The sequence below is a fragment of the Ammospiza caudacuta genome, chromosome 26, assembly GCF_027887145.1.
Source record: "Ammospiza caudacuta isolate bAmmCau1 chromosome 26, bAmmCau1.pri, whole genome shotgun sequence".
Lineage (NCBI taxonomy): Eukaryota > Metazoa > Chordata > Aves > Passeriformes > Passerellidae > Ammospiza > Ammospiza caudacuta.
This window is the reverse complement of record NC_080618.1, coordinates 3828203-3848123: the sequence shown is the minus strand read 5'-3', so window position 1 is coordinate 3848123 and position 19921 is coordinate 3828203. Positions and strand designations below refer to the sequence as shown.

General features: G+C 47.3%; 1 protein-coding gene across 1 annotated transcript in view; it reads right to left on the bottom strand.

Annotated features, from left to right (window-relative positions):
• LOXL2 (lysyl oxidase like 2) overlaps window positions 1-19643 on the bottom strand; it is a 57773-nt gene extending 38130 nt beyond the window's left edge. Inside the window, exons 1-2 of the mRNA XM_058820219.1 lie at window positions 19289-19643; window positions 13546-13721 (exon numbers count right to left, since the gene is read on the bottom strand). Of these exons, the coding sequence (XP_058676202.1) occupies window positions 13546-13721; window positions 19289-19643 (531 nt within the window). The remainder of the gene's footprint in view (window positions 1-13545; window positions 13722-19288) is intronic.
• Between the last annotated feature and the right edge of the window lie 278 nt (window positions 19644-19921).

The window sequence follows — 19921 nt, the reverse complement described above, 5'->3', positions numbered from 1 at the left end:
TTAGAGAGAGCAAAGTGCTTCTTCAAAGGCCAAAAAACCAGGGAATCCTATCCAGGATCCTGAGGATTCAGCTCAAACCTCCTCCTGTGCAGGAATTGGGTTTAGAGAGAGCAAAGTGCTTCTTCAAAGGCCAAAAAACCAGGGAATCCTATCCAGGATCCTGAGGATTCAGCTCCAGCCTCCTCCTGAGGATTCCCCTGCAGCAGGGAACAACAGAACCCCTAAAGCAGCCACGTTCTCATCGAGAATATTTGGGTTTTGGGATTTCCTTTTCCTTCCCACTCCTCCAGCCAGGCTGGAGCTCTGTTCCCGAATCCCAACACACCCAGCCTGTCCCTGGATGCCAGAGGCTGAGGGGAGAGCACTGAGCAGGGTGACAAGGAACAATCCCTCCCTGCTGCATTCCTGCACCTTCCAGGCGCCTCCACCTCATGGATTCTCCAAGCCAGAGGGTGGATTTTAATATTCCAAAACCCTGGATGGATCTGGGAAGGCCTTGCTGGGATTTATGGTGTCAGAGCATCAGGCAGAGAATGAAAAGAGCCCAGTGAGGCTGAGAAGGAGAAAAGTCACAATGAGGCAAAAAACCCCAAAAGCTTTTAAAAATGGGAAGCTTGGGAATGCTGGCAGTTACTTTGGGATTTGCCTGTTATTTTTGCAATTATTTCTGCAGCTTAACAAATCAAAAGAAGTTGTTCCAGCTGTTTCCAGAAGAGCTCTGAGCACAGCAGGAGTAGGCTATCCATGACTCCAGAACTCAAGATCCCTGTATTTCCCATTCCAGGACTCAAGATCCCTGTATTACCCATTCCAGGACTCAAGATCCCTGTATTACCCATTCCAGGACTCAAGATCCCTGTATTTCCCACTCAAGCACTTGAGTATCCCCCATTCCAGCACTCAAAATCCCTGTATTTCCCATTCCAGCACTCAAAATCCCCATATTTCCCATTCTAGAATTTAAAATCCCTGTATTTCTCACTCCAGCACTCAAGATCTCAGGATTTCCCCCTCCAGGATTTCAAAGTCCTGGGTTTCCCCCTTCCAGGCTGGGCATTTGGACATTTCTTTCCTCCTGACTGGGCTGGCCCCTTGTTGTTTTTTTTTTATAGCAGTGAAAAATAAGGTATAAATGGAATTTCTTGCTCTTGGATTTGGGAAAACACTCCCAGGTCCAGTGTGCCACCTCAGGCTCTGGACAAAGCTCTCCCATCTCATCCCTCTCCCCCAGAGATGCTGACTCAGACACGAAAAAAAATCCTGCTCCAACCTGGGATTGTGTTTAGTGCATCCAACCCTTTTGTCATAGTTTTTTTTTTTTTTTTTCTGGCCTGCGTTTGCCAAGGAGGACAAAAAAAAAAAATGAGCAAAGCAGCAAAAAATGAGGCAACATTTCATTCCTGGAGGAAATTCATCTCCTGATAGCTCCAACAGGCCACAGTGACATTTTTAGGGTCTGTCTGAGAGCAAAACCAACCCCACTCCCATCCCCTTTTCCCTTCCAGAGCTGGTTTAGAGCAGGGAATTTTGGAATTTTGTATGGGAGCAAAACCAACCAGCCCCTTTTCCCTTCCAGAGCTGGTTTAGAGCTCTGGAGCTCAGGAAATTTTGTCTGGGAGCAAAACCAACCCCAATCCCATCCCCTTTTTCTTCCCAGAGCTGGTTTAGAGCAGGGAATTTTGGAATTTTGTCTGGGAGAAAACCAACCCCAGTCCCATTTCCTTTTCCCTTCCAGGGCTGGTTTAGAGCTCTGGAGCTCAGGAATTTTTTTCTGGGAGCAAAACCAACCCCAGTCCCATCCCCTTTTCCCTTCCGGACCTGGTTTAGAGCAGGGAATTCTGGAATTTTTTATGGGAGCAAAACCAACCCCAATCCCATCCCCTTTTCCCTTCCAGAGTTCTGAAACTCAGGAAATTTTGTCTGAGAACAAAACTAACCCTAATCCCATCTCCTTTTCCCTCCCAGAGCTGGTTTCGAGCTCTGGAGCTCAGGAAATTTTGCCTGGGAGCAAAACCAACCCAAATCCTGTCCTCTTTTCCCTTCCAGAGCTGGTTTAGAGCAGGGAATTTTTGATGGAGCAACTCAAGGGTTTGCTCGGCTCTGAACAAAGAGCAAAACCTCAGAGAGGAATTCAAGCCACTGCAGAGCTCAGCTTTGTATTGGAAAATTCAAGAACAAAGGATCAGAATAAACACACTGAGGGTTCTCCATGAGACAGGGCTGCCAGGAGCTTTTTCCCAATAATTCTTTGGGGTTGGAATGGTTTCCTTTGGGAGCTTTTTTTCCCAATAATTCTTTGGGGTTGGAATGGTTTCCTTTGGGAGCTTTATTTCCCAATAATTCTTTGGGGTTGGAATGGTTTCCTTTGGGAGCTTTTTTCCCAATAATTCTTTGGGGTTGGAATGGTTTCCTTTGGGAGCTTTTTTCCCAATAATTCTTTGGGGTTGGAATGGTTTCCTTTGGGAGCTTTATTTCCCAATAATTCTTTGGGGTTGGAATGGTTTCCTTTGGGAGCTTTTTTCCCAATAATTCTTTGGGGTTGGAATGGTTTCCTTTGGGAGCTTTTTTCCCAATAATTCTTTGGGGTTGGAATGGTTTCCTTTGGCTGCAGAGGTTTTGTTACAGCAGGGCTGTTCAATAATGCAAATGCAGGCAGAAATGGTTTATCCTCCAACAGCAGCTGGGCTGATGGGGAAAACAGATCCCAGAGAAAAACTGGGAGCAAACAACACCTAATGGATAAAGCAGATTCCTAAAATCCCCTTCTCTGTGCTCCAGGGACACGTGGAGAGCGGTCCCACCATGAGGAAAACTCTGGGATCGAGAGAAAGCTGAACCCTAAACCATGGAGGGTGGCAGAGATGTGATGGAGAGGGATTTGGGAAAGGGGGAGAAGGACAGGATGGGGGAAATGGTTTGGAATAGGAAGAGGGCAGGCATAGGATGGGAGGAAAGGGCTGGGATGGAATTCCCAGGGCTGGGATGGAATTCCCAAGGCTGGGATGGAATTCCCAGGGCTGGGATGGGATTCCCAGGGCTGGGATGGGATTCCCAGGGCTGGGATGGAATTCCCAGGGCTGGGATGGGATTCCCAGGGCTGGGATGGAATTCTCAGAGCAGCTGTGGCTGCCCCTGGATCCCTGGGAGTGCCCAAGGAGAGGTTGGAGCACCTGGGACAATCTGAGGTGTCCCTGGGGATGGGATTTAAGCTCCCTTCCCAATCAAACCATTGCAGGATTCTACGATCTCAGCTGGGACTTCCAGCATCCTACAACACAAATGAGTGAAAAATGAGGGGAAAACGTGTGAAACTCTTCCATGCAGGGCCGTGTTTCTCTCTGTTCATCCCTTCCTTGCCAGGAGCCACGTCCAGGGCCCCAGAGCTGCTCCTCCCCAGTGGGACACAAAAGCCCTGGCAGAGGCTGCAGCTCTGTTACGAAACCAGGGACACACAGCCGGGGCCAGCCCAGGGAAAAGGGTTTGTTTTGAACCCTCACAAAAGGATTCCTGGCTCGGAAAACTTTTCACATGAGCCTCGACTGCTTTTGTTTCCACCCTCTGAACCAAGCGCTTCCCCACGGCTCCGGATCCGCGGCAAAATCCCACCCAGCTTTGGGAACGTTCCCTGTGCCATGTGCCACGGGCTTTGTGCTGTGGGTGATGCCCAGGATGGGTTTTTTGGGGTCCTCTCTGTGCCCAAACCCAGCTGTTCCCTTTCCTTTTGAAGGGCCCTGAGGATGCTCAGGAATCAGTCCAAGGAGAGGATCCTGTTCCTCGAAATCCCAGGCTCAGACACTGCCCTGGTGCTGAATCACTCTGGAGTTTGGATTTCTCTCTGCTCTGCCCTTGGACTTTTTCATTTCCATTTTCATTCCTCTCCTGCTTTAAGAGCTCCATGATCCCCTCAAACTCCTCTTTCCTTCCCTGAGCCTAACCTATTCCACTGCCTCTTAAATAAAATTTATATAAATCGGTTTTAATAATATAATAATAGTGAAATCCTTTTTCACTCCTAGCTGAGCTCCAGGATTTCTCAGCTTCCAATCAGAAATTAAGGCTGAAACTTCAACAAGAAATTGGTTTTTTTCCTCCAATCCACAACACAACACAAAAATCTTCCCACAGGGACTTTGTCCACCATAAAAACCTTCACTTCCACTAAAACCTCAGCCACCAGAGGAAAAAGAGTTTTTCCTTCACATGCATTGAAACGGGTGGGATCTGTTTGGGTTTCAACATCTGGAGCTGAGCCTCTGAGTCACCCCAAGGTCCTGGCTGTTAAATAAACACGGCAGGATGGGACAAAGCTGGGGGACAGCAGTGCCTGGGGACAGAGCTGGGCTGGGGCTGCACAAAAGGGTGAGGGAGCAGAGTCTGAGCCAGGCTTAGGGGCCAGGAGCAAACCCAGCCCAGATTTGGGCTGCCAAAAGCCTGGCTGGGCTGGGAAAGGCTCCGTGGAGCCTGGGCAGAGAGAGGGGACAGCCCTGGGAATGGCTGGGGACACCAGGGAGGGGACAGGGCAGAGCAGGGGGGCCTGGAGAGGCTTTGGCACAGGCAGGCTCAGCTTAGGGTAGGCCCAGCTTAGGGCAGGACCAGTTTAGGACAGGCTCAGTTTAGGGTAGGCCCAGTTTAGGACAGGCTCAGTTTAGGGCAGGCCCAGCTTAGGGCAGGCCCAGTTTAGGGCAGGCCCAGCTAAGGACAGGCCCAGTTTAGGGCAGGCTCAGTTTAGGGCAGGCTCAGTTTAGGACAGGCTCAGTTTAGGGCAGGCCCAGTTTAGGGCAGGCTTAGCTCAGGGAAGGCCCAGTTTAGGGCAGGCCCAGTTTAGGGCAGGCCCAGCTCAGGGCAGGCCCAGCTTAGGGCAGGCCCAGTTTAGGCAGGCCCAGTTTAGGCAGGCCCAGTTTAGGCAGGCCCAGTTTAGGCAGGCCCAGTTTAGGCAGGCCCAGTTTAGGGCAGGCCCAGCTCACAACAGGCCCAGTTTAGGACTGGCCCAGTTTAGGGCTGGCTCAGTTTAGGGCAGGCTCAGTTTAGGGCAGGCCCAGCTTAGGGCAGGCTCAACTCAGGGCATGCCCAGCTCAGGAGAGGCCCAGTTTAGGGCAGGCCCAGTTTAGGGCAGGCCCAGCTTAGGACAGGCTCAGTTTAGGGCAGGCCCAGCTCAGGACAGGCTCAGTTTAGGACAGGCTCAGTTTAGGGCAGGCCCAATTTAGGGCAGGCGCAGCTCAGGGCAGGCCCAGTTTAGGACAGACCCAGTTTAGGACAGGCCCAGTTTAGGGCAGGCCCAGTTTAGGACAGGCTCAGCTCAGGGCAGGCCCAGCTCAGGGCAGGCTCAGTTTAGGACAGGCCCAGTTTAGGGCAGACCCAGTTTAGGACAGGCCCAGCTCAGGACAGGCTCAGCTCAGGGCAGGCTGAGCTCAGGCCAGGCCCAGCTTAGGGAGGACACGGCTTTGTCCTGGCAGCCCCAGGGCTGGGGGCTCCTGGTGGGCCAAGCTTTGTCATTCCCTTTGTCATCCCCTGTGTCCTTCCTGCTGAGCTGCCTCCAAGTGTTTGGATCAGGCACTGAAAGCTGGGAACATTTATTGCCAAGGCACAACAAGGTCAGGAACACAGAATTAATTAAATTAAATCTGTGCAAAAGAGCTCCAAGCTCATTAAGCCCAACCTCTGAACAATCAGCACCTTCTCACCCAGGCCACCCCACTCTGTCCTTAGAAGAAGTTCAATATTTGAACAGAAAAATGATCTTTAAAGGCCTTTCCAACACAAATCCTTCCATGAGTCCCTGATTCCAGCACCCTGACCTGCCACAAAAGAGCCACTGAGGCAAATGATCACACTCACACAGTACTAAAACGTGGTGGATCACCCCAAAATCAGGTTAATTAACATTTTCCTGAGGTGAAGAGATGCTGGAGACCCTCCCAGACACACAAAGCAGCATAATTTTGCTGCACTTGGGCTTTGGTTTGGAGGATTAAACATTTACAGCAAGGGGAAACTCAAACCCTGTTGTCACAACAAACAAGCAAATAAAACTTTTCTAATTAAACACTGAGGGCTGCAGCAGGCACAGATGGGCTGGGGGTGACCTGTGTGACAAATCCCCACAGTGGGGACAGAGATTCCACGGATTTTCATGGCAAAAAGCTGGAAAATTACAACAAAAAGGTTGTAATAATCTAAAAATGTAAATGGCAGAGATTGCCATTCCCTTTTTTGTTGTAGAATAATTTTCCTCTGAGGACAGAGCTTCAGGTGCTTCAATCTCAGTAGTGCTGAGTGAAAAAGAGAATTGAAACTCTTGCACCTATTTTAGTGTTTGGAGAAGGAAAATATGTAGATTTTTTTTTCCAGGTCCTGTACAGCATTTTCTTTAATTAAATATTCTGAGGTGTCATTGTTGAGCACTGCAAGGAGCAGGGAGTTGGACTCGATGATCCTTAGGGGTTCCTTCCAACCAGAGATATCCTGAAAGGGGAGATTTACAAGGCACAAACTTGTCCCCCTTCCTTCCTGCAACCCCAGCTCAGTTTGGCCTCACGCAGAGCCTGGTTTGACTGCAAACCCCCCCTTAAAAATCCTCATTAAATCCTTAATATTAAACACATTAATTCCAATAATTAATGGAATTAACCAGAATCATGGGATGGTTCATGTTGGAAGGAACCCCAACCCCATCTCATCCCACCCTGGGACACCTCCCACCACTCCAGGCTGCTCCAAACCCCATCCAGCCAAGCCCTGGGCACTTCCAGCCACGGCTGAGCCCCCTTTTAACCCAGCACAACCAAAGCCTTTGAGGCACCGGGCTTTGAAGGGAGATTTTTCTGCCTCACAAGTACCCAGAGGGGAAATGAAAGCCAAAAATAGCAGCCAGACCTGTCTGGCCACCGTCTGGCCAAAGCCCTGGGCTGGCCTCAGGTACCAGAGCTATTTGGGAGCTGCAGAAATTCGATATATTTAGAGCCTGGCCTGTTTGAAGGCTGTGTGGGCGCACGCAGAGGAAGGAGGTGGACAGCAAATATTTTGTTCAGGATGTTTTGGGGCGGGCATTCAATAAAATCCCTCTGGTGCATTGATTTAAGGAATATATTAAGGTAGGAATCAGCCACTGTGGCCTTGAAATGGCTGGAAAGGGCAGGAAAGCAGCTGCAGGTGGGTCTGGAATGGGTTGGGATAACACAGAGTGACTGCAGGCACTGTTGGGAGAGCAGGGATGGCGTTCCCAGCTCGGGGAGCACACAGGGAATTTGGATTTCAGCAGCTCCATCAGCCCCCAAAAAATCCTCTAAAATCTGCACTGGAAGTGGAAAACAGCAAAAAAAGGAATTTTAACAAGGGAGGGATGGAATTCTGGCATTGCCAGAATCATTAACCTCTTCCTGCCTGTCTCCCTCCTCCTTATCACCACTCTCCCTCCATTCACGCTCCCCCAAAACACTTCAGGGTTTGGGTTGAAAATGCCTTTAAAGATGATTTTTCTGTTCAAATATTGAACTTCTCCTAAGGACAGAGTGGGGTGGCCTGGGTGAGAAGGTGCTGATTGTTCAGAGGTTGGGCTTAATGAGCTTGGAGCTCTTTTGCACAGATTTAATTTAATTAATTCTGTGTTCCTGACCTTGTTGTGTCTTGGCAATAAATGTTCCCAGCTTTCAGAGGTCAAGCACTGCCCCTTCCCAGCAGGAAGAGGATGGAAGGGCTCAGGGATGGGAAGGAGTGTGACATAACCCCACAAACACGAGCTGTGATGGGAAGGGATCTGTCTGAGCACATCCATATGGAATGGCTGGGTGATTTATGGCCATGGAAAATCTCATCCTCTCCCACTTATCCGCAGCTTTTCCAAACTGGGAAGTGGAGCTGAGCTGGTGTCCAATGAAAACGAGCTCAGCTCAGGGGTTATCGAGCTGCTCTGAGGGAGTGGGGGCTCCCTGTGGGGCAGAGCTGGGCCACCAGGCCAGATTTGGGCAAAACGTCCCCAAGCAGGGCCCTGTCACTGTGGTGGATTCCCCTCCCTGGTTTTCCATGTTCCCAGCACTTCCCAGCCCCAGGGAATCTGCACCAAAGGTGCTTTAACACTTTTTAAATAATGAGGAAAATTGGGATTGTTCAGAAGTTTTGGGGTGAGCTCACTGTGGCCTTGCAGTGTCTGAAACATGGAGAGGGATTTGGGACAGGACACAGGGAATGGCTCCCACTGGAAAAGGGGAGATTTAGGTGCAGCATTGGGAGGGAAATTCCTGCTCTGAGGGAGGGGAGGGCTGGGATGGGATTCCCAGAGGAGCTGTGGCTGCCCCTGGATCCCTGGAAGTGCCCTCAAGGTGAAGAAGCTTTTCCCAATATCCAACTGAACTCCCCTGGCCCAGCTCCAGCTGTTCCTTGGATCACGGGCACCAAAATCCGCCCTCACTCCTGTTAATCCACGGGCTGGGCACAGTCAGATCCATTTGGGAATCGCAGCCAGGGTGGGAATGCAGGATCCAGCACCCAGGCTCGGTTTAGCACCTCCAGCCAGGCCTGTTTTAGCACAGCCTGGCTTGAGCAGCAGCTGAAGGACAAACGGACAGATCTGTTCCCCCAGGAACCCCGGTGGGATTGCGCTGGTTCTGCTCTGTCAGCTCAAAAGCCGATGGAGACTCCTGACCACAGCAGAGCTCAGAGGAAATTCCAGCCCCCTCACCCCTCATTCCAAAGGGAAAACATCACTGGGACAAGCTCTGGGCTGCAGCAGGAACCAGGAGCTCACAAGCGATGATGTTTCCCCTGGTGAATGTGAGGAATGACCTGCACGATTCCCAGCATTGGGAAGGGCAAAAACTTCCAAACTCACCTTCACAGGAGGCTTTGAACCCCCCAATTCAGGTTTGTGACCCCCTGGGTCACCCTGTTTCTTGTTTTTAGCCCCAGCTGTGCCCCACTGGCTGCTGGGGAGATAAAGCAACGATAAGAGTGGCAAAACTCAGAGGGGGAAGGAGCTGGAACATTTGACAGCCAGTTGTGAGTGCAAGGAGCTGCCACGATGGCATCCCAAACATCCCAGCTCCTCACCTCCAGCCCTGAAACTGCTCAGGGAAAGCAGCAGAGAAGGAGCCCTGCAGCTCCAGGGATTTTATTTTATAGGGAGAGAGGAAAAACCAGCTGGGTTTTGCAGAATGGAAGCAGTGGTGCTGTGGGAAGGTCAGTGAAATTCAGGGAGAAACAGAATCCTGGAATGGTTTGGTAGGAAAGGAGCTCAGAATCATTTAGGGAAAAACAGAATTGTGGAATGATTTGGGTGGAAAAGGAGCTTAAAATAATTCAGGGAGATAAAGAATCCTGGAATGGTTTGGGTAGGAAAGGAGCTGAAAATCATTCAGGGAGAGACAGAATCCTGGAATGATTTCATAGGAAAAGAGCTCAAAATCATTTAGGGAGAAACAGAGTCCTAGAATGGTTTTGGTGGGAAAGGAGCTCAAAATCATTGAGGGAAAAACAGAATCCTGGAATGGTTTGGGTGGGAAAGGAGCTTGAAATCATTTAGGAAGATAAAGAATCCTGGAATGGTCTAGGTAGGAAAGGAGCTCAGAAATTATTCAGGGAGAAACAGAATCCTGGAATGATTTGGGTAGGAAAGCAGCTCAAAATCACTCAGGGTGAAACAGAATCCTGGAATGGTTTGGTAGGAAAGGAGCTCAAAAATAATTTAGGGAGAAACAGAATCATGGAAGGGTTTGGGTGGGAAAGGAGCTGAAAATCATTCTGGGAGAAACAGAAGCCTGGAATTGTTTGGTAGGAAAGGAGCTCAAAATCATTGAGTGAGATAAAGAATCCTGGAATGATTTGGGTGGGAAAGGAGCTCAAAACCATTCAGGGAAAAACAGAATTGTGGAATGATTTAGTAGGAAAGGAGCTCAGAATCATTCAGGGAGAAACAGAATTGGGAACGATTTGGGTGGGAAAGGAGCTCAAAATCATTTAGGGAGAGACAGAATCCTGGAATGCTTTGGGTGGGAAAGGAGCTCAAAGTCACCCAGTGCCACCCCTGCCATGGGCAGGGACAATTCCCAGGTTGCTCCAGCCTGGTTTTGGGCACTTCCAAGGGTTCAGAGGCAGCCACAGCTTCTCTGGAATTCCATTCCAGCCCCTCCCTGGCCTCTCAGGGAAGGTTTTCTCCCTGATTTCTAATTTTAACCTGCTTCTGTCAGAGTGAGGCAGGCAGGGGACGAGCAGGGGGTGCAGCAGCCACTGCCCAGGAAATGCAGCACTTCCACCCTACTCAGCACAGCCCCTTAAAAATAAATCCACTTTTCCATCCCCTCCTCCTGCTGATCTGGAGGCTTCTGCTGCAGGAATCACTTCAGTCTCATGATTCATCTGAAGTTTCAGCACCCCCAGAGCAGCAGCCGAGCTCATTCCCAATTATCTGAGGAGCTCCACTCCCCAGCCCCGTGCTGAGCTCATGGAAAGGCAGAGCCCTCCAAAGCTGCCGTGATTAATGCCTGGAGCAGCTCGGGGTGAGGTGACCTCTGTCTAGACTAAAGCAGATTTTCTTCCAGGTGTTTTGAGGTCTCTCTGTGGCTTCAGAGGAGCCAAAGCCACCCCTGGTGTTCCATGCTCCCACCTCATTCGCTGGGACACAAGGGAGCCATTGATGGAGCAGCTGGGGATGATCCCTCCCGAGGCAGGGGAGGCGAGGTCAGGGAGAGGAAAGGAATTGAATCGCTCAGATCCTGGAGCTGCAGCCCTTCCCTTCCCTTCCCTTCCCTTCCCTTCCCTTCCCTTCCCTTCCCTTCCTTCCCTTCCCTTCCCTTCCTTCCCTTCCCTTCCCTTCCCTTCCCTTCCCTTCCCTTCCCTTCCCCTTTCCTTTCCTTCCTCCTTTCCTTCCTCCTTTCCTTTCCTTTCCTTTCCTTTCCTTTCCTTTCCTTTCCTTTCCTTTCCTTTCCTTTCCTTTCCTTTCCTTTCCTTTCCTTTCCTTTCCTTCCTTTCCTTTCCTTTCCTTTCCTTTCCTTTCCTTTCCTTCCTTCCCTTCCTTCCCTTCCCTTCCCTTCCCTTCCCTTCCCTTCCCTTCCCTTCCCTTCCCTTCCCTTCCCTTCCTTCCCTTCCCTTCCCTTCCTTCCCTTCCCTTCCCTTCCCTTCCCTTCCCTTCCCTTCCCTTCCCTTCCCTTCCCTTCCCTTCCTTCCCTTCCCTTCCCTTCCCTTCCCTTCCCTTCCCTTCCCTTCCCTTCCCTTCCCTTCCCTTCCCTTCCCTTCCCTTCCCTTCCTCCTTCCCTTCCTTCCCTTCCCTTCCCTTCCCTTCCCTTCCTTCCCTTCCCTTCCCTTCCCTTTCCTCCCCTTTCCTCCCCCTTCAGCTCACAGACAAACTCCAGAGTTCATCCACACTGGGATGTGCAGCACATCCTGGATTTTCCCTGGATGCTCAAAAGCAGCTCTGGAAACCCTTTCAGGGGGGGTCTTTCCATAAATTTTGGCCAAGGGCAGCCAGGAAATTGAGACAGCGAAAAATCCAAGAAAATAGAGGTGCCTGAGGCACCACAGACTCCCCAAGCTGAGGAGATAAAGGAAAAACAAAATCCTTTTTTCTCCCTCTGAAAAATCCCTTTCCCCCCCATCCCAGCTCCCTTCCAGCCCAGCATTCCTGCATTTCTGTATCCTGCAGAAATCCCATGGGATTTCTGTCATTTCCCCAAATCTCCCCCTCAGCCTCCCAGTGAGAGCCCAGAACCTTCCCCACGACTCCCCCACTTCTAGCCCTAATCCCACATTCCCACAAATATTCCCATATTTTTATCATGGCTTCTCCATCATTGCTCATCCAAACAACACAAAAATATCTTTCTATCTTCCCTTTAAATCCAGCGTGGCTGCAGGAATTATTCCACCCCAAATCCAACCCTTCCCACTGCCCCCATTAGCCCAGAGAGCTCCAAACTGGTCCCAGTGGTAAAAGAAGAGAGAAAATTCAGGATTTTTGTCCATTAGAACTAAAAACATCAGGAAGTTCTGTGAGCACAACACAGATTTTCTCTCTTTAAATTCAGTCTTTGAAATATTAACAGAACAGGTTTCAGGTTTGAAAAAAATGATTGAGGAGCCTGAATGATTTATGGTAAAAAGTTTCGAATTCTTGTTGTTTATCTGAATTTCTGAAATTGAAACCTGAATTTTGTCTCTCCAGCCCAGCCCAGAGATGGGATCAATATGGGATAAATTGATCGTGTGAATAATTATGGGATAAACATGAGATAAATTGAGAATGGGAATAAATATGGGATAAATTGATAATGGGAATAAATAGGAGGAATAAATATGGGATAAATTGATAGGGTGAATAAATAGGTGAGATAAATGAGGGATAAATTGATAATTTGCAATAAATATGGGATAAATTGATAATGGGAATAAATAGGAGGAATAAATATGGGATAAATTGATAGGGTGAATAAATAAGTGAGATAAATGAGGGATAAATTGATAATGTGCACTAAATATGGGATAAATTGATAATGGGAATAAATAGGTGGAATAAGTATGGGATAAATTGATAATGGGAATAAATAAGTGGGATAAATATGGGATGCATTGATAATGAGGGAAAAATATGGGATAAATTGATTAGGTGAATAAATAGGTGGAATAAATAAGGGATAAATTGATAATGTGGGATAAATATAGGATAAACTGATAATGTGGGATAAACATGAGATAAATTGATAATGGGAATAAATGTGGGATAAATTGATCATGTGAATGAATATGGGATAAACATGAGATAAATTGATAATGGGAATAAATGTGGGATAAACTGATAATGGAAATTAATATGGGATAGATTGATAATGTGAATAAATGGGTAGGATAAACATGAGGTAAATTGATAATGGGAATAAATATGGGATAAGTTGATAATGTGAATAAATAGATGGGATAAATAAGGGATAAATTGATAATGTGGGATAAATATAGGATAAACTGATAATGAGGGATAAACATGAGATAAATTGATAATGGGACTAAATGTGGGACAAATTGATGATGGAAATTAATATGGGATGAATTGATAATGGGAATAAATTTGTGGGATAAATATGGGATAAACTGATAATGTGGGATAAAAAAACATGACAAATTGATAATGGGAATTAATATGAGATAAATTGATAATGGGAATAAATAGGTGGGATAAATATGGGATAAACAGATAATGAGGGATAAACATTAGATAAATTGACAATGGGAATAAATATGGGATAAATTGATAATGTGGTATAAACACAGGATAAGTTGATAATGTGAATAAATGTAGGATAAATTGGTAAGGTGAATAAATATGGGAATCTTCCCTGGAAGTCAGGGAAATGCTGGGTCTCATTCTTGGTATGCAAATCAAGGTGAATAAATACTGGAAATAAATATGGGATAAATCGATAATATGAATAAATATGCGATAAACATGAGATAAATGGATAATATGAACAAACATGCAGGATAAACACACGATAAATAACAATTTCCATCACTTCCAACCATCCCTCTCCTCGGGACACTTTGGATCACCATTTTCACCCCAATTACCTCAATTTGGTTAATCAGGGAGTTGTCAAACTTGAAGCCAGGGATCCTCTTCTCGCTGCACACCACGCCCACGTCCTCGGTGTGTTTGCAGTCGCTCACGCCCCACCCATTGGAGCCACAGGCGGCCAGGCTGCTCTCCTTGCCCGTGCAGTGCACGTTGTCCAGCCAGATTTTCCCTGGAAAAGGCAGAAAACACAGCTGAGATTCCAAAAGGAGGAATCTGGGCTGGATTCCCTGAATCTGGAAGCCAGGGAAGTGCTTGGTTCTCATCTTGGTGAGAAAATCGAGATGTGAAATCGTGGTGGGAAAGTAAAGCGGCACCTCAAGGATCGATGGATTGGGAAAAGCTCTGGCCCGTGGATTTTCCCATCCTTTATCCATTTGGGAATAAAAATCCACCTCCAGCCTGTGCTGTTCCATGGATGCTGATGAAAATTCTCATTGTGAAAAATCAAGGTGAATAAAGCAGCACCTCAAGCAGAGCACATTGTCCAACCAAATCTTCCCTGGAATGGGAAAAACCACAACTGGGATTCCAACAGGAGGAATCTGGGCTGGATTCCCTGAATCTGGAAGCCAGGGAAGTGCTGGGTCTCATTCTTGGTGAGAAAATCAAGATGTGAAATCTTGGTGGGAAAGTAAAGCAGCACCTCAAGGATGGATGGATTGGGAAAAGCTCTGGCCCGTGGATTTTCCCGTCCTTTATCCATATGGGAATAAAAATCCACCTCCAGCCTGTGCTGCTCTGGGGATCAGTGATGAAAATTCTCAGTGGGAAAAATCAAGGTGTGAAAATCAAGGTGAATAAAGCGGCACCTCAAGCAGAGCACGTTGTCCAGCCAGATCTTCCCTGGAATGGGAAAAACCACAACTGGGATTCCAAGAGGAGGAATCTGGGCTGGGTTTCCTGAATCTGGATTCCAGGGAATCTTGCTTGGAAGTCAAGGAAGTGCTGAGTCTCGTTCTTGATGTGAAAATCAAGGTGAATAAAGCAGCACCTCAAGTAAAGCACGTTGTCCAGCCAGATTTTCCCTGGAAAAGGGGGAAAACACAGCTGAGATTCCAACAGGAGGAATCTGGGCTGGATTCCCTGAATCTGGAAGCCAGGGAAGTGCTGGGTCTCATTCTTGGTGAGAAAATCAAGATGTGAAATCTTGGTGAGAAAGTAAAGCGGCACCTCAAGGATTGATGGATTGGGAAAATCTCTGGCCCGTGGATTTTCCTGTCCTTTATCTCTTTGGGAATAAAAATCCACCCCCAGCCTGTGCTGCTCTGGGGATCAGTGATGAAAATTCTCAGTGGGAAAAACTGAGGTGTGGCAATCAAGGTGAATAAAGCGGCACCTCAAGCAGAGCACATTGTCCAGCCAAATCTTCCCTGGAATGGAAAAAACCACAACCGGGATTCCAAGAGGAGGAATCTGGGCTGGATTCCCTGAATCTGGAAGCCAGGGAAGTGCTGGGTCTCATTCTTGGTGAGAAAATTGAGATGTGAAATCGTGGTGTGAAAGTAAAGCGGCACCTCAAGGATTGATGGATTGGGAAAAGTTCTGGCCCAAACTTTTTCTGGATTTTCCTGTCCTTTATCCATATGGGAATAAAAATCCACCTCCAGCCTGTGCTGCTCCATGGATGCTGATGAAAATTCTCAGTGTGAAAAATCAAAGTGTGAAAAAATCAAGATGTGAAAAATCAAAGTGAATAAAGCAGCACCTCAAGGATTGATGAGCTTGATGCCGTGATGATTTTTTTCCTTTTTTTTATGCACCTTTTATGTATTCTCAGTGCTCTTAGCATGCACACTTGTAATTCCTTCAGTCTGATAACCCCACATAATCCTGATATTCTGTTAAACCAAAAACCCAAACATCCCAAAAGCCTCACAGTTAGAGGCAGAAAAACCCTACCCTAAAAAACTAAAGTCTCTCTAAAATACATCTTATAAACTAAGATTAAGCCCATCCAAGACAATAAAAAATACAATAAAAACAAAATAAATTTAAAAAATTGAAATTAAAAAATATCAGGCTATTCATTCTAGTCTCTCATTAAGACATTTTTGTTAAATATCCTAATTTGCAAAGTCTGTAAAATTCTATCCATGATCTATTGTGTGTGTACATTTCAACGTGCTCCACCTTGGCAAAATGCTGCACCATAAGAATCCTGATTAAATACCAAAATAAAATCATTACCCCTTAACTGAATTAATTAACTTTAAATTTTAACTTTTAAAATATTAATTTAATTAAATTTTAAGACCAAAGGAAAGTTGTCATGTTGGGAAAATCTCTGACCCAATGACTTTTCCAATCCATATGGGAATATTAAATTAATATATTTATTACATATATTATTACATTAATATATTAAATTAACACTATAATTAAATAAATAATTAAAATAATATTATGTTATATTAAATTAATAATAAAATTATAATTCCATTATGTTATAGATAACATATTATGTTAATGCATTTAAATTTATTTAAAATATTAAAATAATAAATTAATACAGAAATGAACCCCCTCAAAACCAGAATGGGAAGAGCCCCCAGACCCTGGATTTGGGATTTCCCTGGGAATTCTCCCTCCTGTGTGACCCCATGGCCAGCCTGGTTTGTTTTCCAATGTCACGGCCTCTTCCTCGCTTGGAAATCTCCCAATCTGCCTCCGGAGCCAAAATCCACAACTTTGGGAGAACATTCCAGGGTTGCAATTTCCCTCAGGCCCCACTCGCTCTTTTATGGGACATTTATAGGTGTGAGCACTCAGAAACTGCTCAAATCCACCCAAACAGCACCTGCGGCCTCCTGAGTGGAATTTCGTCCCTGTGGGATCCACCAGGCTCCAGGGAGGGCAGGAAAAATCCTCAGCAGGACAAGATTCAATCCCAAATCCCAACAAATCCCGAGTAATCCCATGGGGTGCCCGTTATTACACAGATCCGTTGTTATTCCTGGATTATTTCTGAGTTTTCCCTCACAAATTTGGTGGTTTCAGGAATTCCCAGCTGTCACACACAAACATTCTCCTTTCCAAGTGTTTGCCCAGCAGATATTTGGGATTCGGGTGGGATTTTCCACATTTCCACCAGGTGCAAGGTTCAGAGAGCGAGAAAGGATGTGGAAGACTGAAATTAGGGATTCTTGGGAGCTGGAGAGGCTCCCCCAGTGCTCTGGGATCCCAATCCAAGGTCCCTCAGCTGCTCCAAGCCCTTCCCCATCCCTGTGTCCATTCATTGGATGCTTTCCAATAATTTCACACATTTTTTACCTCACAGAGCACAGCTTGAGAAAGGAACATAGAAAAACACCAATTAAACTGAAATTAGGGATTATGGGGAACGGGGAAGCCTCTGAAATCCCAATCCAAGGTCCTTCAGCTGCTCCAGGCCCTTCTCCATTCCTGTGTCCATCCTCTGGATGCTTTCCAACACTTTCACACCTTTTTTACCTCACAGAGCAGAGCATGAGAAACCAACACTCAAAACCATCAATGAGACTGAAATCAGGGATTATTGGGAGCTGGAAAGACCCTCTCCCTATTCCAAGATCTCCTCACCTTCACCTTTCCCATACTCCGAGCTGGGCAGCCAGGACACGGCCTCCACGTAGCCCAGCTCCCATCATGAGAGAAACACCCCAAAAACCATCAGTGAGACTGAAATCAGGGATTATTGGGAGATGGAAAAGCCCTCCCAAAGCCCTGGGATCCCAATCCAAGGTCTTTCAGCTGCTTCAGTCCCTTCTCCATCCCTGGGCCCATCCTTTGGATGTTTCCAACACTTTACACATTTTTTTACCTTGCAGAGCACAGTACAAAAAACCAACCCTCAAAACCATCAATTAAACTGAAATTAGGGATTACTGGGAGATGGAAAGACCCTCTGCCTTTTCCAAGACCTCCTCACCTTCTCCTTTCCTGTACTTGGAGCTGGGCAGCCAGGACACGGCCTCCACGTAGCCCAGCTCCTGGCATGAGAGAGAAACACCCCAAAAACCATCAGTGAGACTGAAATCAGGGATTATTGGGAGATGGCAAAGCCCTCCCAAAGCCCTGGGATCCCAATCCAAGGTCCTTCAGCTGCTCCAAGCCCTTCTCCATCCCTGTGTCCATCCTTTGGATGCTTTTCAACCCTTTAACATCTTTTTTATCTCACAGAGCAGAGTGCGAGAAACCAACACTCAAAACCATCAATGAGACTGATCATTGATGATCAATAACAAAAATCAGAGGTTCTTGGGAGATGGAAACATTCCCCACATTGCTCCAAGATCTCCTCACCTTCTCCTTTCCTGTACTCGGAGCTGGGCAGCCAGGACACAGCCTCCACATAGCCCAACTCCAGCATGAGAGAGAAACACCCCAAAACCATCAGTGAGACTGAAATCAGGGATTTCTTTCTGGGAGATGGAAAGACCCTCTCCCTTTTCCAAGATGTTCTCACCTTCTCCTTTCCCGTACTTGGAGCTGGGCAGCCAGGACACAGCCTCCAAGAGAGAAACACCCCAAAACCATCAATGAGACTGAAATTAGGGATTACTGGGAGATGGAAAGGTCCTTTCCCTGCTCCAAGACCTCATCACCTTCTCCTTTCTTGTACTTGGAGCTGGGCAGCCAGGACACGGCCTCCACGTAGCCCGGCTGCCAGCACAAGAGAGAAACACCCAAACCCCATAAATTAAATTGAAATCAGGGACTATTGAGAGTTGGAAACATTCCCCACACTGCTCCAAGACCCCCTCACCTTCTCCTATTCCATACTTGGAGCTGGGCAGCCAGGACACGGCCTCCATGTAGCCCAGCTCCCGGCCCAACTCCCAAAACCACCAATTAAACTGAAATTAGGAATTATTGGGAGCTGGAAACATTTCCCACATTGCTCCAAGATCTCCTCACCTTCTCCTTTCCTGTACTTGGAGCTGGGCAGCCAGGACACGGCCTCCACGTAGCCCAGCTCCCAGCACGAGAGAGAAACACTCCAACACAACCAATTAAACTGAAATTAGGAATTATTGGGAGCTGGAAACATTTCCCACATTGCTCCAAGATCTCCTCACCTTCTCCTTTGCTGTACTTGGAGCTGGGCAGCCAGGACACGGCCTCCACATAGTCCAGCTCCCGGCATGAGAGAGAAACACCCAAAAACCATCAGTGAGACTGAAATTGGGATTATTGGAAGATGGTAACATTCCTCACAGTGCTCCAAGACCTCCTCACCTTCTCCTTTGCCGTACTTGGAGCTGGGCAGCCAGGACACAGCCCCCAAATAGCCCAGCTCCAGCATGAGAGAAACACTACAAAACCATCAGTGAGACTGAAATCAGGGATTATTGGGAGATGGAAAGACCCTCCCAATTCCCTGGGATCCCAATCCAAGGTCCTTCAGCTGCTCCAGGCCCTTCCCTATCCCTGTGTCCATCCTTTGGATGCTTTCCAACACTTAAACACCTTTTTTACCTCACAGAGCAGAGCACAAGAAACCAACACGAAAAGCCATCAATGAGCCTGATCATTGATGATCAATACCAAAAATCAGGGAGCTGGAAACATTCCCCACATGCTCCAAGATGTTCTCACCTTCTCCTTTGCCGTACTTGGAGCTGGGCAGCCAGGACACGGCCTCCACGTAGCCCAGCTCCCGGCACGAGAGAGAAACACCCAAAAACCATCAGTGAGACTGAAATTGGGATTATTGGAAGATGGAAACATTCCCCACATGCTCCAAGATGTTCTCACCTTCTCCTTTGCCGTACTTGGAGCTGGGCAGCCAGGACACGGCCTCCACGTAGCCCAGCTCCCGGCACACCACGTTGGCGGCGTGGATGGAGAAGTCGTCGTCGCACACGGTGCCCCACTCTCCGCTGTAGAACACCTCCACCCTGCCCTCGTTGTGCTTCCTCTTCTGCCCCGCCAACCTCAGCTGGATTTTGGGCACGTTTGGGGCTCTCTGGGGCGGCTGGAACACCTGGGGGGGTGGCTCGGGGTAGCCGGGCAGGTACGGCCAGGGCTCGTACTGGCCACAGCTCAGCCCTGCCAGCAGCAGCAGCAGCAGCACGCGGTGGTTGGAGGGAAAAACTCGGGATCTTCCCATTTCCAGTGCTCACAGTCCTCAGAGGCAGAGCCAGGCAGTGCAGGCAGGGCTGTCCTGGAGGAAAATCCGGTTTTAATTAAAGTTTGTAATGATACAAAATTGATATGGTTTATATAATTATATTATTTATATTCATTCATCATTATTAATTTATTTTTATGCATTATTATTTATTTTATTGCTTATTATTTATAATTTTTATTTATCCATTATTATATTTTATTATTATAAAATATATAATATATAATATATAATATATAATATATAATATATAATAT